General features: G+C 42.6%; 1 protein-coding gene across 5 annotated transcripts in view; it reads right to left on the reverse strand.

Annotated features, from left to right (window-relative positions):
• Positions 1–1,998: 1,998 nt before the first annotated feature.
• spock1 (SPARC (osteonectin), cwcv and kazal like domains proteoglycan 1) overlaps positions 1,999–19,163 on the reverse strand; it is an 81,694-nt gene continuing 64,529 nt past the window's right edge. For all 5 annotated transcript variants that reach the window (XM_035650415.2, XM_035650413.2, XM_035650414.2 and 2 more), the window contains 5 exons: positions 6,733–6,852; positions 6,298–6,519; positions 5,503–5,565; positions 4,720–4,857; positions 1,999–3,430 (listed from right to left, as the gene is read on the reverse strand). In XM_035650415.2, the coding sequence (XP_035506308.1) occupies positions 3,234–3,430; positions 4,720–4,857; positions 5,503–5,565; positions 6,298–6,519; positions 6,733–6,852 (740 nt within the window). In that variant the 3' untranslated portion in view covers positions 1,999–3,233. The remainder of the gene's footprint in view (positions 3,431–4,719; positions 4,858–5,502; positions 5,566–6,297; positions 6,520–6,732; positions 6,853–19,163) is intronic.

The raw sequence follows: 19,163 nt of genomic DNA on the forward strand, positions 1-19,163 counted from the left end.
GTGCTGTCGTTTCTTGTTTGCTTAAACACAGTTTAGTGATTAGTCATGTGGCTGACAATCACCATAGACACCAGGCATAGTTACATAATACATTGACAGACGCGCAGGTCAACATCACTCTGTTGTAAATATGAAACTACAGAGCCAGCCTCTGGTTCGCTTGGCTGATCACAACGCCTGGGAAGTGTGGGAAACGGCTAGCATAGCTATGTAGAGGGGCAAAAGCAGAACCTCTGAACTTCACTAACACATTGCATGTCTTATTTAGTTCATACAAAAACAACCATGATATAGCTAATTGACCAGAATCGACTTCATACTCCATCCTGAACATTTGGTACTGTATGTTAAGCATGGTGTACTGGAGAAGAGTTGGGTGTAGTTTCCAAAAAAAAAAAAAAAATTTGATGGACTTGTATTGAAACTCGGTTTTTAACCTCACTGTGTGTATGTAATCAAATTTAGAGATTGCATGATACGTTGGATTACCAGTGTTCTGAATTGGAATTAGAAGACTAATAACTAAGACCTAATAACTACACAACTAACCATCAACATAAAACAACCCCCCCCCACCCCAAAAAAAAATATATATATAAGAAGAAAAATCACCAATTGCTTCAACCCCCTCACATTGCCAATGGGGGGATTCATATGACAGAGAACCCATCAGTAGATAGTAAAAAAAGCAGCCAGTACAGAAATGAAAGAGAGAAATAGAGTGCCCTGAGGATAAAACACAGCCACGAAACTTCCTCACTAAGATGAGGATAGAACTCACTCCAGGATTAACAATAATGAGACTTTGTGTACGTGTGTGTGTGTGTGTGTGTGTGTATAAAGCCAATGGGCGTTGAAAGTGATGACTGGTGTGTATTAGATGTGTCTTGTTGTTAGGAGGCATAATTAACTACTATGTGATTTGAAATGTGAATACTTTGGGGTTGTGATAATTTGAATATATCCAACTTATTCCTTGCCCATGATTCCTTCGCCTGGTTATTGCTTTCGATGAACTGGCATCTGCGTGAGTTGGGAGTAAGTTAATCCTGTGGGAGCAGAGCCTGTCACACCTCTGCCTCCTAACACAAAAGGATGGGCGGAAGTTGAATATCACACAGTTCCAAATTAATAAAGTCAAGTCTGTCCAATCGAAAGAGGTTGAACAAAACTGTTTATCTCAAAGCAGACAAGTTAGAACCTCCAAGTCTCTCCAAGAAAAGGGAAAGCACCTGCAGCATTATGCTAAATCTTTAAGATGCCAGTTCAGTGGAATAACCATAATTCACACAAGGCATTATGGGGCTAAGAATAATGTGGATACAATGCAGAAAAAAACCCAGCAGACTCTGCTTGTGATGAATGAATGGGGGATTTTCTTTACAGCTTTTGTTATTTAGCCTGAGGAGAGCAGGAGATGCTGCACTAGCCAGGGTCAAAGAACTGAGCGATGATACGCCCTCCACAGCTCTAGGCATAATTTGATGCACATAGTTAGGGCCATCGTCTATTGTGTCTGACAGAAATTGTTGTGCATTGCTTATTAGGCTGTTTCCAACCAGAAGATTCACTTGTCCTTTTAGTGTCTGATTGTTGGTACAGTGTGTTTTCAAAGTGCTGAGTGGGTTGTTTCAAGGCAATGGGGTCAGCTGTCCCATTAGCAAGTGATTTTACAAAAACACTCATTAAGCTTTTATATTCTTTTGGGTGTACTGCTTGCTTTGTGCTTCTCCTCTCTCAAAGGCAAGTGATAATGGTAGTTTCTGCTCTAGCATTTATGTCTGCGTCTGACTGGGGAGGCTGATATCTCAAGGTTGGAAAAGGTCAGACTTGATGGAGGGCTTTGACTGTTCTGTTGCAGAGAAATTCGAGCTTCAGAAAGAGATGTATTTTCATTTCCTTCATGGCTTGGCTTGGTGAAATACTATGATAATTTATGTGAGGTTTGTGGTGTAAACAGCACATTGGGAGAAGAGCACACATATGGACACGAAGCTGTAAGGTTCAAAAGACACCCAAGGTGCCACTTTACTTAAATTTTCAAAGTTACAAATAAAAGTTCACTTAGTTGACATGGTGAAGATATCAATCTCAAATTACTGAACATATCCGGTATGGGGAGGCAGAACAGAGCCTCTTCTCTGCTCGCCCACCTTCATTTGTCCTCCAAACTCAGGAGCAGCTTTTTTCTCTAGTGTCCATGCACAGTCAAACAGCCTCAGCAGCCTGACTCTCCAATTAGTAAAATAATAGATGGCTGAGACACCGCAGATTTGGACTGTAGGCCTTGCAGTTCACTTTTCTACACCGCTATCGCTCTGCAATGCAACTTCCTACCTCCTGAGATTGGGAGAAGAACCAAAAAGACACTAGACAGCATCAACATAGCAACAAAGTATTGTAGCAGCCAAATAGGCATCACTTTCTGTTTGAGATGCATAGAGCTAGACCTGGCCAGGGAATCTCTCTTTTACAGAAACACGATGAGAAACATGCAACAACAACGACAATACATCATTAATCTCATTGCTTCCTGGGCTGTCTTGGACATTCAAGATCAACGACTAAATAATTTACAATCCTCCATGAAATAACACAGAGAGAGATAAGGGGGAGCATCTCAGAGCCTGGGAGTGTGGCGGTGAATTGTGGAAACATTAATGAACACTCGAAGGAGCCCGACAGTGGGACACGGAGCATGAATGAATGAAGAATGACCAGCTGATGGAAGAACAGAGAGCGTAATCCCCATTCTGGCCTTCCTGGAGGAAACATATTTACATCCAATACTTCAGCTAATGTATCTGGGCTCACAGACTGACCGTTGGCTCTGACATGGACATACAGAGATAGAAGAGGGACAGAAGAGGTTAAAGGAAATAGAGAGGGTAATAGAGAGAACAGAGAATTGTCCATGTTAGGAGAGGTTAAAGATGACAGGTTTACGAGCAGAACGTGGACAGAATCTAACAGGGGCTCGACCATGATTGTTGAAATCTAATAGGCTCTCTATTTTCTGTCTGAGGAAAGACTTGAAAGGGAAGAGGCCGGGTGAGGTTCACTGAAGAGAGACATTTGAATTAGGGACAGGGATTACAAGGGCAAGTTCAGGAGCCAAAAGATGGGACTGCTGCCAGAGTAACTGGAGGAGGAGACATTGGAATGGCTTCAGATCTGTGCTGAGTTAGCGGAGTTTCCTGGTCGAGCTGATGGCAGAGTAAAGTGAAGTGGAGCTACCAAACGTAGCCGATTTCGTCATCCTTATCGTCTTCCTCGTCCTCGTCATCCTCGATGGCTCCCCTGGGGTGGATCCGGCCCCGTCTCTTCTTCTGCCGGCTCCGGACACTCTGTGATGGCTCCTCCTCCTGGTCGTCGAGGAGAATGACTGCTCCGCCGCTGCCGAAATCTCCCGATGTCTCCTGGTCCTCGTCTGTAGGGAGGTGCACAAAATCATTGTCAAAACAGGCAGGTTGGAGGATATGAAAGGTTTGAAATTTGAGCTCAATACTCTGGTCAAATGTATCAAATTGATATTGGTCGTTCTCTGTGTGACTGACCAAAATATACAACCTGTTGCAGCGACAGTGCAAACAGGAGTCACTATCTCAGCCCCAGCCTCCAGCATTTTCTAAAACCTGGACCCTCTGTTCAAACAAGTCTGTTTACTCGTGGGTGTGAGTGGGCTCTGGTTGAGTGGCACTCAGTGTTAAAATCAGTTTGACGTCCTTCAGACATTCAGTGGAGGGCCTCTACATTGCTACATGTTCGTTCGGTGCATGGGCCAAATAGGAGAAGTCCAGCCTGCTCCAGCCTGAGGCCACTCAGCCTGAGTTAGACTTGAGCTTGTTAGACCGGAGACAAGGAGCTGCTACTGTCAGAGTGTGAGTGTGCGTGTGTGCGTGCGTGTGTGTGTGTGTGATGGCCGGAGAGACAACTCATCAATAGTGGAAGCTGCAATTACTGGCTTTGGACTAGACTGGCATTCGAGTGGGGCGTAATCTATGACTTTGAGTTGGCTGTTTGATTGGTAATCAGTATGTCTCCCTGGATTCATTCTTGCTAATTATTGTTCTTTTTACCCCACTATTAAATCCCAAACCATTGATTTGCAGCAAAGTGCGTCTATTGGCACTTTGACCATTCCCTTTAAATTTCCACTGCTGGCTTGGGTTGACTTTAACTTTAACATTCACTCCATGACTGAATGCATCTTCACATATGTCAACATCAACAGCAGCTAAAGTGTTTATTCTCTCCCATAATGGTGCAACTCAGACACTGCTACACATTCGTATTCATGATAAATTTTCTGACACTGCTCTGTGCCGACAAGTGTGACAGATCTTCCTACTTGACTTGCAAGACGTTGGCCTTTTATCAAAGCTACATGTGCTAAATATCTGAGGCAGATAGAAGCAAACATATGAATGATCGTAAACCAGCCAGACTGGCTCTGGTGGCATGCCTAATGCCATCTATTCATAAATGATCACTGTTGCATAGACACCGGTAAAGATAAAGGGCAGGGAGAGATATTGAGCAAAGACAAACTTGATTCGCGTCTGCAGAATATTAGAAAGGGAGAGAAAAGGATCAAAGCAATAACTGTGGAAGACAGTTATTGGGAGCCAATAAGGGCAAACCAACCAAGCACCATTGTGCTGCTGAATTGAATTTGTAGTTGTTTGTGCTCTGTGTGTGTTTGCGTTGTGGTCTCACCGCAGTTGGGGTTGCCCTGTTTCCTGGAGCCGGCGATCTCATTGCCGTATTTGTCCACACACCAACACTGGCCGGTGCTGCCATGACACTGGGTTGGTTTGAAGTAGCCCTCCTCGGTACAGCGAGGGATATAAGAGCCTAGAGTCAAAGAGGAGAGGGAGGGGAGGAAAAGAGGTAAGCAGTGATGTGAACAGAGAAAAAGCCCAGACAAAGGTAAGGGGGTAAAATAAATCTCATCCCTGGTCAGCAGAGGTTACATGTACTGCACGTGTCCTGTGGCTGCAACCAAAGTTCTTGTGTATTCACAGAGGAAGCTCAACAATCAATTACCGCTGTGAAGGTTGCGGGGCAACAACCATACATCCTGTTTAAGGGGAAGCAGTCACTTTCAATAACACGCAGACACACACACACACACACACACACACACACACACACACACACACACACACACACACACACACACACACACACACGCGCGCCCACAAACACACTTTCTGTTACCTTCATTTGACCCAGTCCGAGCTCATTTTTCAAGTTTTTTTTTTGTGTGGTTGTGAGCAGGATTGCTGAATGTTCTGCCCGGAGGGGACGAGCGACACGTGTAAGAAATGTCAGGATGTGCTTTTTCGCAGGTGCGCTTTTTTGCCTGCGTCTAACCTTCTCGATACGATTGAAAAGGAAAATAATTTGTGAAACTTTTGTGTGTGTGTGTTTCTTAGCATGTGTTGGTGTCTTGAACAGGAGTGCGTGACTGACAGCTTGTTGATCGTCCACACTGACCTATGAGGCTCTTCCTTCGACTCTGATTCTGGATCCTACTCTTCTCACTTTGACAAGGCAGGCCTACAACCAGAGAACATGCAAAAAATGATTTCATTGAAAGAGCTTGCTTTGTCTTTCAACCAACATAATCCAACTGACATGGTTCTTTCTCTGTCTTCAAAGCTACTTCACTAAATGGTTACTCCAATTAACTCTTTAGGAGGAATATAAATGTAAGAGTCACACGTAACAATCACACACTTACATTTGCACTCCTCCAAAAGAGTTTCCTTTATGTAGGTTGTCATTCCTACAGGTTATGATAATATTTTCCCTGACATATAGGACAAAGGACATGACTCAGATTATTACACATGCTGTAGATAAGTGTCTGTTGTTAGAGTGGAACTGAAAATGAGCACTCCAGAAATGAATGAATAATTCCTCACTGTCTGTGGCGGCTACAGGATGTCAACATTAAACCAATTAAATCCTACTAACATTCAAGATAAAAACTTTGTATTTCTTCCAAATAAGTAAGATCTATTTGATCTTTTTTACCATCATGCTGAGTTATCGGGATGTCACTATGTCCCCAGATATTGGCATCGAAGTTAGGAAGTTAAATGTAAGCGTAACAGCAGTGGCAGTAATTGCCCAATTCATTTGTTTCCACTCACTTCAGCAATGACAACCTACATCAAGTGAACATTTTGTTTTGTGTGATAAAATGCAAGTGTGAGAACTAACTTGTGCAAAAGTAACCCTCATTAGGCTAGTATCATTTCACAATCCCTGCTTCCCATCCCTCACCCTCGGGTTTCTGGAAGCAGTAACACCACTCGTTGTTAGACAGCTTGCCGTCCTTGAAGGAATCGCAGGAGTTGAAGAGGGGCTTCATGCACAGCTCATACTTATCCAGGTAGATGGCGCTCAGCTCTGATTGGTCCAGCAGGAGGTCAAAGTTCATGTCTAGCTTGTTGAACATCCAGCCCAGTGAGTCCTTACAGATGGGCAAGATGCTGGTGTCAAAGTCTAGAGGACAAAAGAAGGAAGAGAAAAAAACAGAGAAAAAACATGTTGACATTACAGAGAACAGGGCAGAGTCGCTGTCAACATCACTGGCAGCTCTCGCGAAGACTGAAAAGCATGACCGTTCAACAGGAAAGGGTTGAACTCACCCACACACACACATGCACCCACACACACATTTGCGCACATGCACATATTGCCGGGGGATGTACTCACGTCCAGTGGCAGAGTCGAAGCTGTCAGAGGATTTGAGATCTCTGTTGGCGTCGAGGTGGAGGACTCCAAACCAGTCCTTCAGTCTTGCAGCCAGACTGTGAAGCTCTGTGTCTGTGCAGGCTACACACACACACACACACACACGCAGGCACAAACACACACACACGCGCACACGCACACGCACGCACACGCACACACGCACACACACACACACGCACGCACAATAACGAGGAGAGGGGAACCCGTCAATCTACAGATGGCATTAAAGGAAAAAAAGACACTTTTTTTTCTTGCTCCTTATCAAACTTTAATTTCATTTCTGCTGTGTACTTTCTCTCTCTGTGGTCTCTCTTTCCTTTGTCTCATCCAACTTTTTGTTTCTTGACTACACACAGTGGGGTGATAACACATACTGAACTGCCACTCTCTCTTGTCAGTTACCATAGGAACCCAATCTGACACACATACACACACACACACATACACACACACACACACACACACACACACACACACACACACACACACATGCAAATACTGTAGACACATTTTTAGTTTCTTCGCCTGCTGTCATCTCTGTCTGTTTACATTTAGTGTTCCTGTTCAATTGAATGATCTTATCCACACACACGCCTCACGCACGCACGCACACACAGACACATTTCTCTAATATCTTGCAGTGACAGACCACTTGATCGTTGAATTAAGTCCTCAGTGGAGATGAATCTGTGCTTGTGTTTATATGCAGGATCACACTCCCATGTGCATCTAAAACGAAAGCTGATCCAACTCATCTAAGTAGCAAGATAATGCTGCTGTCCATGCACCCACCCAAAGAGGGCACAAACTGAACAATGCATTTAATGACATCCCTAATTGAAAGTAAAAACCAGGCTCCGGTGCTGCTTAACAAATCCCTCTGGGACTGACAATTCAATTCAGACAATTCAAGCAGACTTCTGCCTCCGCCCGTCTCTCTCTGTCAATCTCCGTCGCTCTTTCTTTTCCGCCCCTGCATGTGATTGACAATCATTTTTCTTGCGAGAGCGTGATGATGTGCCTGAAGGACAAGAGCCATTCTTCACCTTGTGCCGAGCCTGCCAATCCAAACGCTCCAGCTCTTTTCGCGGAGGACACAAAATGCACACGGAGGTTATTAACATTCCTGCGGCGCTCCAGTTTCAAAATTCAGGCAGTTTTTTGCTGAGGAACATGCAGAGGTTTGGATCAAGAGTCAAGTCCAAAAAAAAACAAATCATAGATTTTCATCTTGAGAATAACTTCAGATTCGTGGATAAAGCGTTAGAAATCACAACAAGGAGAAATCTACTTATCACTGAGATGCAAATGCAATGAACCCTTTATACACATCAGACACAGAGAAACATCATCTCATCCAAAGTCCCCTCTGTCGCACACAGTGAGTTACACACTCAGCGTTTATTCTAAAACCGAGAAAAGAGCAGAGCAAGGTTGGTCCCCGTGAGAACACAGTTTGCTGTCTGCGGCGTCTCTCTTCTGAGAAGAGTTTTGGTTCTTGAGTCACACTCTCGCATTAACACGTGTATGCAAAGAATATACTATAGTCAGTTTCGGGACCGTGTCATTATCGCAGCTTTGATAAAGCGATGGACGCCCCCAGGTAACAGACTGGAGCTGAGCAGAGGACGAAATAACATGTATCTGGCCGGGCATCCGTGTGACACTAACTGGAATCCCAAGGCGGTCTGTGTGCATGTGTGTGTGTGTGTGATGCGGCACTTCCGCACCGGACAGATTCACGAGTGAAAAAAGACAGAGCGAAATACTAACAGCTAAACCTTATCTGTCTTCACCTAAATAAAATTCTCCCGGAAGCATATGTGGATCTGTAGCATGTCGCACTTTTCTGAACACAAACATCTGCAAGATTTATAACTGACGGTTCTTCATTCCTACGCCGTGTTTTTCCCTCCATTGTCTTCCTCTCTGTTCCCACAGATTGCTCTTTTTAATCACTCTCTGCATTTGTGAGTCTTTCTCTTCTCCCTCATTTCCTTTTATTACCAGTTCATTTCTTATCTCTCTCTCTCTCTGCTCTCACTCTGTCAGTTTCCTGACTTTCGGCAGAAGCCACTCATCACACCTTGGCTCTCACATAACTCCTTTTCTTTCTCAGACGTAGAAGAGCACTTTGAAATGCCCCACTCTCCTATTTCTTTCTCTTGCAGAAATTGCTTTGAGTGCTTCATTTCCCATCTCTCTCTCCTGTAACACCCCCCATACTGCAGGCGTGGGGGAAAGTTTTCCTATCAAGGGGCAGTTAAATTTTTATAACATCCTTTGTGAGCCATAGTAAATTATTGAACACATACATTTTTATCATATTTTGCACTTCTTTTTGTGCCTCTGTCCTCATTAGTTGGCTGCTTTGATTTTACACTTTGCTATTTTTTATATTGTTTCTTAATTATGCATTTTTAATTTTGTACTTTGTGATTTAGTTTGATCTGTGAAAGCTGCTGTGCAAATAAACTTTGCTCGCTCACTTACTCTATCACACTTAGCTCTCGAATGCGATAGCTGGAACTGCTTCTCTTCTGTGAAGCGTCTGACACCAGATGGTGATGATGATGATGATGATGATGATGATGATGATGATGATGCTACTACTCAGAGCTGGTTTTATCCAGATGCAAAGACAGCAATTCCTCCGTATCAAACTCAGCAGACTCTGGTTTGGTCACTTCATCGCAGGCCAGAGTGAAAAAATGGAGATCTCTGCGATGTCATTCTGTCATCTTTTTCAGTATCTTGTGATAAGTCATCGTCTCTGCGAAAGTTCCTTGGATCAATTTGACTTTGTCCGGTTCTAGCTGCTCTGCAGCAGCAACAAGGCTCATTCACAAATGTACCTTCTGAATGAGGATTCAGCCTCTAATCTATTGACTGACTAACCCGAACCCACAAACCTGTCTGTCACATTGTCTCTGTCAGAATGGAGTCTTGTTGAAGCTGCTTGTTGGGCACACAAACGCAGCTGAACAGTGTTACTTTATGTAACTCATCCAGAGTCCCCGTGGACTAGGTCCACTTCTCTTTATCGTTTGTCCATTTCTCTTGGGAAGTGCGACATTCCACATCAACTCTTTTTTTCTTGTCAAACATCATGATCCTGTCAGCGATCACACGAAACAGCTACTTGTGTGTTTCGTTCACCCTGACCATGTCCCGACAGGCAGGCAAGAAGAACACGTACTGTAACACGTCTATTTAATGCAAAAAATGCTGTCACAAGATTTTTTTTTTTGTACTTCTGAGTTTTTTTTTCCCGTACTTATGAGTTGTCTCACCAGTGGCCAGAGATTCCCCATCCCTGCCCTGTAGACTCCATCTGTCCGCCATTTCTTTCTTCTACTTTTGACTCCGCTGCCCTCTTCCTCTTTTCCTCTCCAGTTTCTTGTGGACACTGGGGCCAAACAATAGATCTCAGAGGACACCTCTCATCGCTTCTTCTCAGTGTGACCCAAATTGTTTTGGACAGCCCCGACACTGCCGGCTGTGTTGGAAATCCTTCGGTCGGGCAATGAGTCAGAAAGCTGGAACTAAGAAACATTCACGCACTGAAGGACACAGCACAGATATAATGGCCGGCTAACCAATTTTTTTTCCTTTCCGAGCAGCATCAGGGACAGGCCGGCTTAACGATGTAAGACACACAAACAACCACAGAGATTACCCATCTATGACAGAACTAGACATCAAGTGGGCCCCGATGTTCCTACTGTCAGAAGAAAACCTGATCAATAGGTCCAAAGTCAGTTCACAGAAAGAAAAAGGTTGGTCTCAGACAACAAAGTAGACTCTCAGAGCTGGACCCAAGGTTGCCTTTACTTGTCTAAAAGCAGATCATTTCATTTTTTTCAAAGTATAGTTTGGCTGCTTTCTTATTCTGAAATACTTAAAGCACATATATGTTGACAAATGCAATACTATCCTTTTTTTCCACATGGCTGTGTACATATTGTGCAAGCCCCAGTAAGCATGTGCAAAATGCAGCAAAGTACTGTCTATGTAGTACACCTATTTCAGAAATATTTTTTGGACCGGACAAATTTTCTTTGACATAAAGTAAATACACTTTTTTTCGAATGGCCAGACTAACAACTCAGCTTGTTCGTATAATTGAATTATCTTTTCCCACAGAAGGATAAAGGAAAATGCTCATCTTGCAGCCAAGACTCAGCATCTTCCCGATCATACATGACTCATTGTTAATGTGCAGTTTTTGCCGAGTGGGAAGGATCCAACTTTCCTTCTCCAAATAAGTGGAAAAAATGACTCTTCCATAAAACCTGTCAGGTCCCTTTTGTCATTGGGATCTCCAGCCTCATTTGTGCACTCTCAAGCCCCACAGGTTGAGTCAGCTATTTCTCTTTTTTTGCAAACTCTAGATTTTTTTTTGCTGTGTTCCGCCAACATCTTTTTTAATGATGTGGTTTTACTTCAACAGGCTTCAAAAAAATTGCCTCATTTCAAGGTGTCATATGACAAAAGATTGGGCACCACAGCACTAAAGGAACTATTTGTCTGGCTGATTATACAAAGCCTTTGTCACTATTCATTTGACCAAATGTGTTTCCGCTGTTGATTAACTTTTTGTTGATGCTCCACCAAGGAGGACATGTTTTCATTGCCGTTTGTCCGTCGTTTTGTTTCTCTTTCAGAAGGATTACTCAAAACATACTCAACTGATTTCCATGAAAGTTTGTGGAGGGGTGGGGCATGACCCAAAAAATAACCCCATTGCATTTTGGAGTCGATCCGGATAAATGGGCGGATCTGACTTTCGTTAACATGGTGTGATAGAGCCTTAGCCTTGGTGGAAGTACATGTGCTCTCTGAGTGCCACTGGTACATGATACTGACCAAGTGATACAGTCCGTGTGAAATCATAACTGGTGCAACTGGTGTGTGAAACAGTCTAAATACTGATCCGTTTGTCATGGCAACTGCCTGTAACTCATCATGACTACTGTGTTGCAAAAACTAAGGTTTCCACTGGTGAGACGACAGTGGCTATGAAGTTTCCAGCATATCTGCAGATAGAGTATCATTTTCCACCTCTTTTTCAGGATGGTTCTGTATCTTGAAGCCAAACACATACTTCCTAATTGTTCCAGTGGAGGCCCTCATCTGCACAGAGACAGAGATATAGTGACACCACTTCAAACTCAACACAGATTGTTTGCCAGTGAACTTTTTCCCATGATGAAGAGGTAGCAGACAGCCCACTAGACACACGGGCGACACTCACTTAGTCTAAGCTATCGATCTGAGCTGCAGGTCAAATGTCAAACACTGATTCATGACTGGGAGTTACCTTCTTCCCTCCTTTGTTGTCACTGTCTGCAAATTCAGATCAGTAATAACCGGCAGCCAAACAAACCCCATGTCTAACACAGACTTACTCAGACATAAAACATCTGCCATATGTGGTCATTTAAGGCTGTGCTGCAATCTAACTAACAAAAAATAAATTCTGACAAAAGAACGCAATAGAGATTTTCTTCTCATTTGCTGAACTTCTTCTAAGAGACACTGAAGATTTTATTTTTTTTTTTTTTAGCAATGAACTCTGGAAAATATCAGCAGAATTGTACCCGGACATTCTCAGAAGATTTCCTTTCAGGAGACTGTCCAAGTCAGACACGTTCACATCTCTGGATCATTCTGTGGCGTGTGGGTAGTGCATGCAGGAGGCAGGACATGGCGATAATTCTGCTGCGGAAAGCTGTGTTTTTGTTTACAGTCATCAAAACGCCCACTCACTTGCTGTGAATCCCCCTGAAGATTTCCCTGCAGTATTCTCCCATGGGCTCACTCAGAAATTTGATTCAGAGGCTGACAGGAGAAGTTACGGAGAATGTTCGGAGCAATATCTGTGGACATTTGCGTTCTCGCACACGGCCCCTCGGAAGTTGAGAACAACGACCTCTGCCTGTAAGCAGCTTAACGGGAGCCAATCTGATCATTTCAGGGCAAACAGTAAAGTCACAAAATGGGATAGTAAAGATTAAAATTATGTGTAATTTTGCCACCGATTTGATGAGTTATGTTATGGGCTGCAATTTGGAACAAGGGAACCACAATGCAGTTTGGCATTGTGGTTCCCTTCAAAGTGAATGAGCAACACTTCTGTTGAAGCCCCCAACGCGTGTGAGTCCCACAGTACGGTTTCTGTGTGCAACAAGGGATGTGCAGACAACGGTCACTAGATTAATCCGCTTTGATAGAGAAAAAAAAAGCTAAAACATGCAATGATTCACAATCAACTTCTGCAGTTCATCGTTTCTCATGATTTCTAAGTAGACTTATGGACATGCACTTGTGATGAACATTGAGGATAATAATCCTCACGATCTAAAAGTATGTGTAGCTATATAACATCTGTGCGTTCAGATTTGAGAGTTATGACCGCGAGATGAGTGCCGGGGTTTCAAAATAGCTTTATTGCCTCCCAGAGCTGTGTCACAGCCGCTGCTGCTGCTCCAGTTGTTGACAGTGTTGATAAGCAGATCAACTCACATGGTCAAATCTGCAACAACTAACATCATCCAACTCTTTTCCCTTTCACATCACATTGTTTATTTGCCAAAAGCCTCTCCCTCCACGCCTCATTTCAGTTGTAGATGAATACCGAAGAACTAATGGGTCCCATCTCATAGTTCATGTTGCTGTTAATGAGCCATGGAAAGCTGAAGGGTACGAGTAGCTTGTCTGTAATTATTCAGGTGAGATGACAACGGCGAGGATCAGATGATATTTGTTAAGTCAGCCATGCTGATTAGCTGAGTAAAAGGCAAAAAAAGACCAAAATTAAATCTCTTATGTACTAAAAACACCCCGATTAACAAAGCATAAAATCTTTATACAAAACATAAGCCACACGCAGCCCCATACCAATTATTTATTCCTTTAACTGTTTGTCAGAACTGACAGTTTAATTAAAATGTTTTTTTCTCATCTTGTCTACTGGAGATTCATCTTCAGTCTTCCCTTTTAGCTCCGCACAAATGTGCAACAGTCTTGCACCATTGCCAGATGCTCTGGTTGCCACTGCCATTAGGAGGTGATTGACTGCAACTTTCCCAAATGACATATGGTGTCGAGCCCTCCAGGTCGGTTCAGGTCATGAGATAAATGTGTCCTCCAGACTCCTCCATATACAACCATACAACCCCAACAATCAGGGGAAGTGAGGCTTTGAATCCCATCATGGGGTCTTTTCATTTATGAGTGACTAACTAAGTTTGTCATATAAAAGGGAGGGTGAAGCCAGACGGGGAGCGGTGGGCGGTGCTCACCTTGAGGCATCAGGAGCATGGTCTGATCGGATCAAGATGAAAGGCAGATGGAAAGGGGAGAGAGAAGAAATGGGAGGCAGCGGAGTGAGGTGGCACTTCTGACAGGGTAACAGGAGGAGGAAGAAATGGACTGAGACAGTCACATCGGAGATATGAGGAAGATAGAAGGTCAGATTCATTAAAAAGATACAAGGGTATGTTTGATTTTCTTTGCCCCAAGCTATCAGCTCTCTCGAACAATCTCGCTGGCAGCAAGTTGAGGTTGGACCCGATAATGATCAGTAATACACTGTCTGCACGGACAGGGAGACAATTAGAGATAGAGGAGAGACAGGTACAAAGACAGAGTCAGAGAGAACAAGTCTCAACAGTGAGACTATTTTTTTTTTTTTTTATAGAAAAAGTATTTTTTAAATCATTTGCTGTTGAGACTTAGCATGAGGTCAGTTTTAACACACTCCTGCAGTCCTCAGAGAAGGGGCTACTTCCACAAGATCATCCAAATTATTTTTTGCCGCATTACATATTTGGAGCAGTTTGCATACCACCACATGCAAACAGACAAAGGTTCAAATAATGTAGTTCCATTAAAAATGCTGAACTGGTCCTGGGTCTTATTTGGTAAGGGTTGTAGAAATGTTACCACTGATTCTTTTCACCAGGTGGGAGCTATCATATCCATCTCAAATTCCAGATATTTTCAACTTAGAACAATGAGGATGATCACGTGACTTGTTTTTCTGACCGAAAAGTTGTAGTTACTCCTGAAATATCTGTCTCAATTAACTTTCAAGGCTTTGTTTACTTCCATCGCTGCAGGAGAGGAAATCTGTGAGTTAATCAAATTCTTGATCCAAGAAAAAGGTACGTTTGCAATGGAATTCACATGATTTCTCAGGTCTGGTCAGGTTTTTCTTTCTTTCTCTTCTCAGCTATAACCTGCCCAAGGCTATAGCTGATCTTTTATACGATTTAAGATTATTCACTAAACTTAAATGTCAATAAAAGCTGGAAAAACAGGGCTGTTGTAAAACCTTTGACTGGTAGCGTATATCCACCTAAGATCCTTCCCGAGAGGGTTCGCTTCACCGTAACAACCTCTAGCCACACGCGCGGATTGTCAGAAAACCGTAAACATAATCTGTCTTCAGTTTTAGACAAAAATGACCGATGCAGTGTCTCAATATAATATTCTATAAAATGCTCTACAGGAACTCTTCACACTGGCCAGCACTCTGGAAAAAAAAATAATCCTCAAGCTATTGGCATGTGTTGGAGAGGATAGGAAGTGTGGAGGCAGAAGAGAGAGAACACAATCTGTCCTCCTGTGTGCTCTCTGTGGAGCTGTGAGACAAAATTGCCAAGAAATGTTTAATTTACAAGGGATTTAGCCCATTCAGCCTTTAACAGTTTTCTTTGTTTTGTAAATACGTTTTTTTCAACAGTAACACGGAGAAAATTAACTATTGTAGTTAAAAAACAAAACCCCCACAAACCATAACCAGTCCTGACTTAGGCCTTTATCACTTGCACGATCGCTTTGTGTCATTGTTTTATACGAGAGGGATTATGTTCAATGTCACAACACTGCTTCCTCTTTGTCAATTTGTTAATTAATTATTTGTAAATTAATTTATTTCTGGATTTCTGGGCACACAATTAACATAACCTTTTTTTCTTCTCCTAATGTTTCAGCTCCAGACGGCTTCTGCCTTGTGCCTTGGCGTAGGTTAGAAAATACCGTCGACACTTTGTAGGAGCCACTTGTGCCAAACAGAGACCAACTTGACCCAACGTCAAAAGATAAGGAACTGTTCAAATTCATTTGTAATATGCAAAGATGTAAGATTTTCAAAGTCCCCTGTACAATGTATAAAAAATGACAAAAAGTGGAGGCAAATCTTTGACCCTCCGCACAATGATGGATTGAGACAGAAGAGAGTGAGGAGAAGGAGTGTGGAAGAAATGTGACATTTCACACACACACACACACACACACACACACACACACGAGCTGGTCAGACAAGAAACAGTATTCACCCAGCTCTCCTACACTGCACGCACACTTGTCCTCTGCAGTTATCAATCAAAATCGAGGGAGTGAATGAAAGAGTAATTGGAAAGGCCGAGATTCAGCTGTATATGGTGCTTGAAACCTTTGCAACGATCCTATCTCCTCCTCCTCTTCCTCTTAAATTCTCATTAGAGAAGAGGTTTTTTTCAACATGTCAAAATGCTTTTCTACTGTCTTCTCAGTCTATGGACTGACTCTAGCTGACTCTGGACACTGTGACACTATTTATCTGCAGTTACTCATTAGATATTGTACAATCATTCCCAAAAATTGTTTAATTGTTTTGCAGGAGATGAACTGCAGAATCTCACACTAAAGTCGAATTACTTTGACGTCTACTTATATGCTTTTTTTAAATACATATTTCCTTTGTGGGCTTTTTCACCCTTAAAGTATAGTTGACAGTGGAGCGGTATAAAATTAAACCTTGATGAACGCAAACCAGAGTTCATTATATGTGTCTATCAAATCTCAAAGGATTCACCAACTGCATGTTCACGTTATCGTAAGCTGCACATGATGAATATTAGTGAAAGTTTTGAATCAGCTCCAGAGCAAAATGTTGCTTTGCTAAGAAAGTCTCTCCAACCACTTCTTTTCTTTTTTTGAGAAGCATGTTGTACAATTGGGCTATGACCAAAAACACTTCATATTATTACAATATAGTCACTTCACTCACTCTCCACAGTTTTATTCGACAGTCCAAATTAGTCATGAATTTAAAATATAGTTCCCTGCACACTGCTTCCAGCTAACAATCCAATGATGCAGTGCTTCAGATTTTCTTGATGTGAAAATTACAGTGTTGCTGCCCTACACCTGTCAGAAGAATGACAATGATTAATAAGTCCCAACTTCTTTGTTCTTATTATTTTTCTTCTTCTCTGTTAAGTAAGGAGTAGTGAGTAAATGACTGAAGGGGGGGTTTTGAGAGGTCTCAGCTGCATAAAATAACATGCCATGAATGATTCAATGAGGTTTTAACCTGTTCATTACAGGTTAAAACCTTTGTGTACTGTGATGCCATTGTTATAAATAATAAAGCGCACCTGAATAGACCACACACACACACACACACCCACACCCACACACAAACACACACACACACACACACACACACACACACACACACACACACACACACACACACACACACACACACACACACACACACACACACACACACACACAGCATATTTCTACATTTTGTTTTTGTGATTTAAATGCAGCTCACAATTGCAGTACATCATTATGCATTTACATAGAGTATTGTCCACACCACCTGAATCTCAATGTCCAATGTCTGAACCTCCAGTGTGAGAGCAACACTACCACAAACCACCACTGTGGTGTGGAAACACAACACAGGAAAAATGATGCTCATGAAACAGTTGCTGGAAACAGGTGTTGTGTGAGTAGAGGTATTTACCAGTGAGGTTCTATTGTTCAAACCCAGTTTGAACCCGTGGCGATCAGTAAACACCCAGTAGTGATTGCACATACTGAACTGCTGCACTCTTTTGACAGTTACCATAGGAACACAATCTGACACACAAAGTGTTTTCCTCAAGCTGCTGCCATCTCCATCTGTTTGCCATTTTGTGTCGCTGATCTAATGAGAGATTCTATCAAGTTGGCAAAAGAAAAAAACGCACACTCATCCCAGCTCATCCCTGCTACCTCTGAATGTGATGGTCTGAGGACAGGCTGTACTGAAAAGTTCCACTGAAAAGTTCATGAGAAAGTAGAAGAAGCCAGAGAGAAAGACTCTAATCAGAAATAGAAACAGGAGGAACGACCTGAGTTTAAAGAGAAAACTTAGAAAAAAAGAATCAAGAGCAGAGCGCCAGACAGTGGAACTAAGTGTAAGGCTGCGTGTTGACACCGTCGTGAAAAAGATCTTTAAAAAGATTTCCCTTCTTTTCACACATTCTCAATCACTGTGTTCACTCCCACGGCCAAGCTCTCGGCAGACCAAACACATAATTATAGTTTCTATTGAGATAAGAGGCAGGGAAATCCATTAGACACCAGTCGAGCTGGTAAATACTTCTCCATTACGACACCGCTCTCTGTTCCCTCCATCACTCAGCCTTAAACTAATGGAGGAGAGTGTAAGATAAAGAGAGGCCCATCATTAATTAGCACGTTCCCTTTGCATTAAATATGCGTGATGAACCGTGGAATCCTTAATAAATACTGCCTAATCAGAGAGTGATTAGGAAAGACCTACGAGGGCAGAGTGTGCGTGCTTGTGTAGTACGTGTCTGTACGTGGGTATGAAGGGTATAAGCATTTTCTAAATATTAAATTTTCCAACTATAGACAGCTGGATGGAAACACAAAGCACAACCATCTCACTACTCCCCCGTTTGGGACAGAGGAAGCCTGTAACGATAACAATCCATCCTTTTCTGTGCTGGTTTCCTTTTAGATTGCATTTCTCCTCCAGAATCTCTCCATCCATCTGCTGAAATCTTATTTCCATGACAAACAATGGCGCACACACAGTCACTCCATCACTGCTGCCTGTAGCTGTCAGGGAATAGTTTAGGGGCCGGGACAGGGAAGGGAAGAAAATAACACGAATCACTGGAGATTTTGTGGGACAACTGGTGACAGGCCTTTTGCATATCGTGTGTGTGTGTGTGTGTGTGTGTTAGTGTGTTAGTGTGTTTGTGTGTGTGTGTGTGTGTAGAGTTATAACGGTCTGTTTCTGAGGCATCCAAATCCACCTGAACTTAGAAATCTTCTCTTTGTCTGCATATTTCATCTCTTTCCCATGCATTTATCCTTCCATATGTCTCCTGTCCATGCATTTACATGTTACTGTCCATTCATATAGTACACACACACACACACAAAGAGTACATATCAGTAAAAAGGAAAAAGAGGTTTCACAGGTCCAAGTACGGCTTACACTGGATATTAAGTGACTGATGAGATCAGTGGGAGTATGTTACAGTCTAAGATAAGTAAATCAACCTAAACCCAAAGATGTAGTTGTTTTT

Source organism: Scophthalmus maximus, chromosome 9 (assembly GCF_022379125.1).
Source record: "Scophthalmus maximus strain ysfricsl-2021 chromosome 9, ASM2237912v1, whole genome shotgun sequence".
Classification (NCBI taxonomy): Eukaryota; Metazoa; Chordata; class Actinopteri; order Pleuronectiformes; family Scophthalmidae; genus Scophthalmus; species Scophthalmus maximus.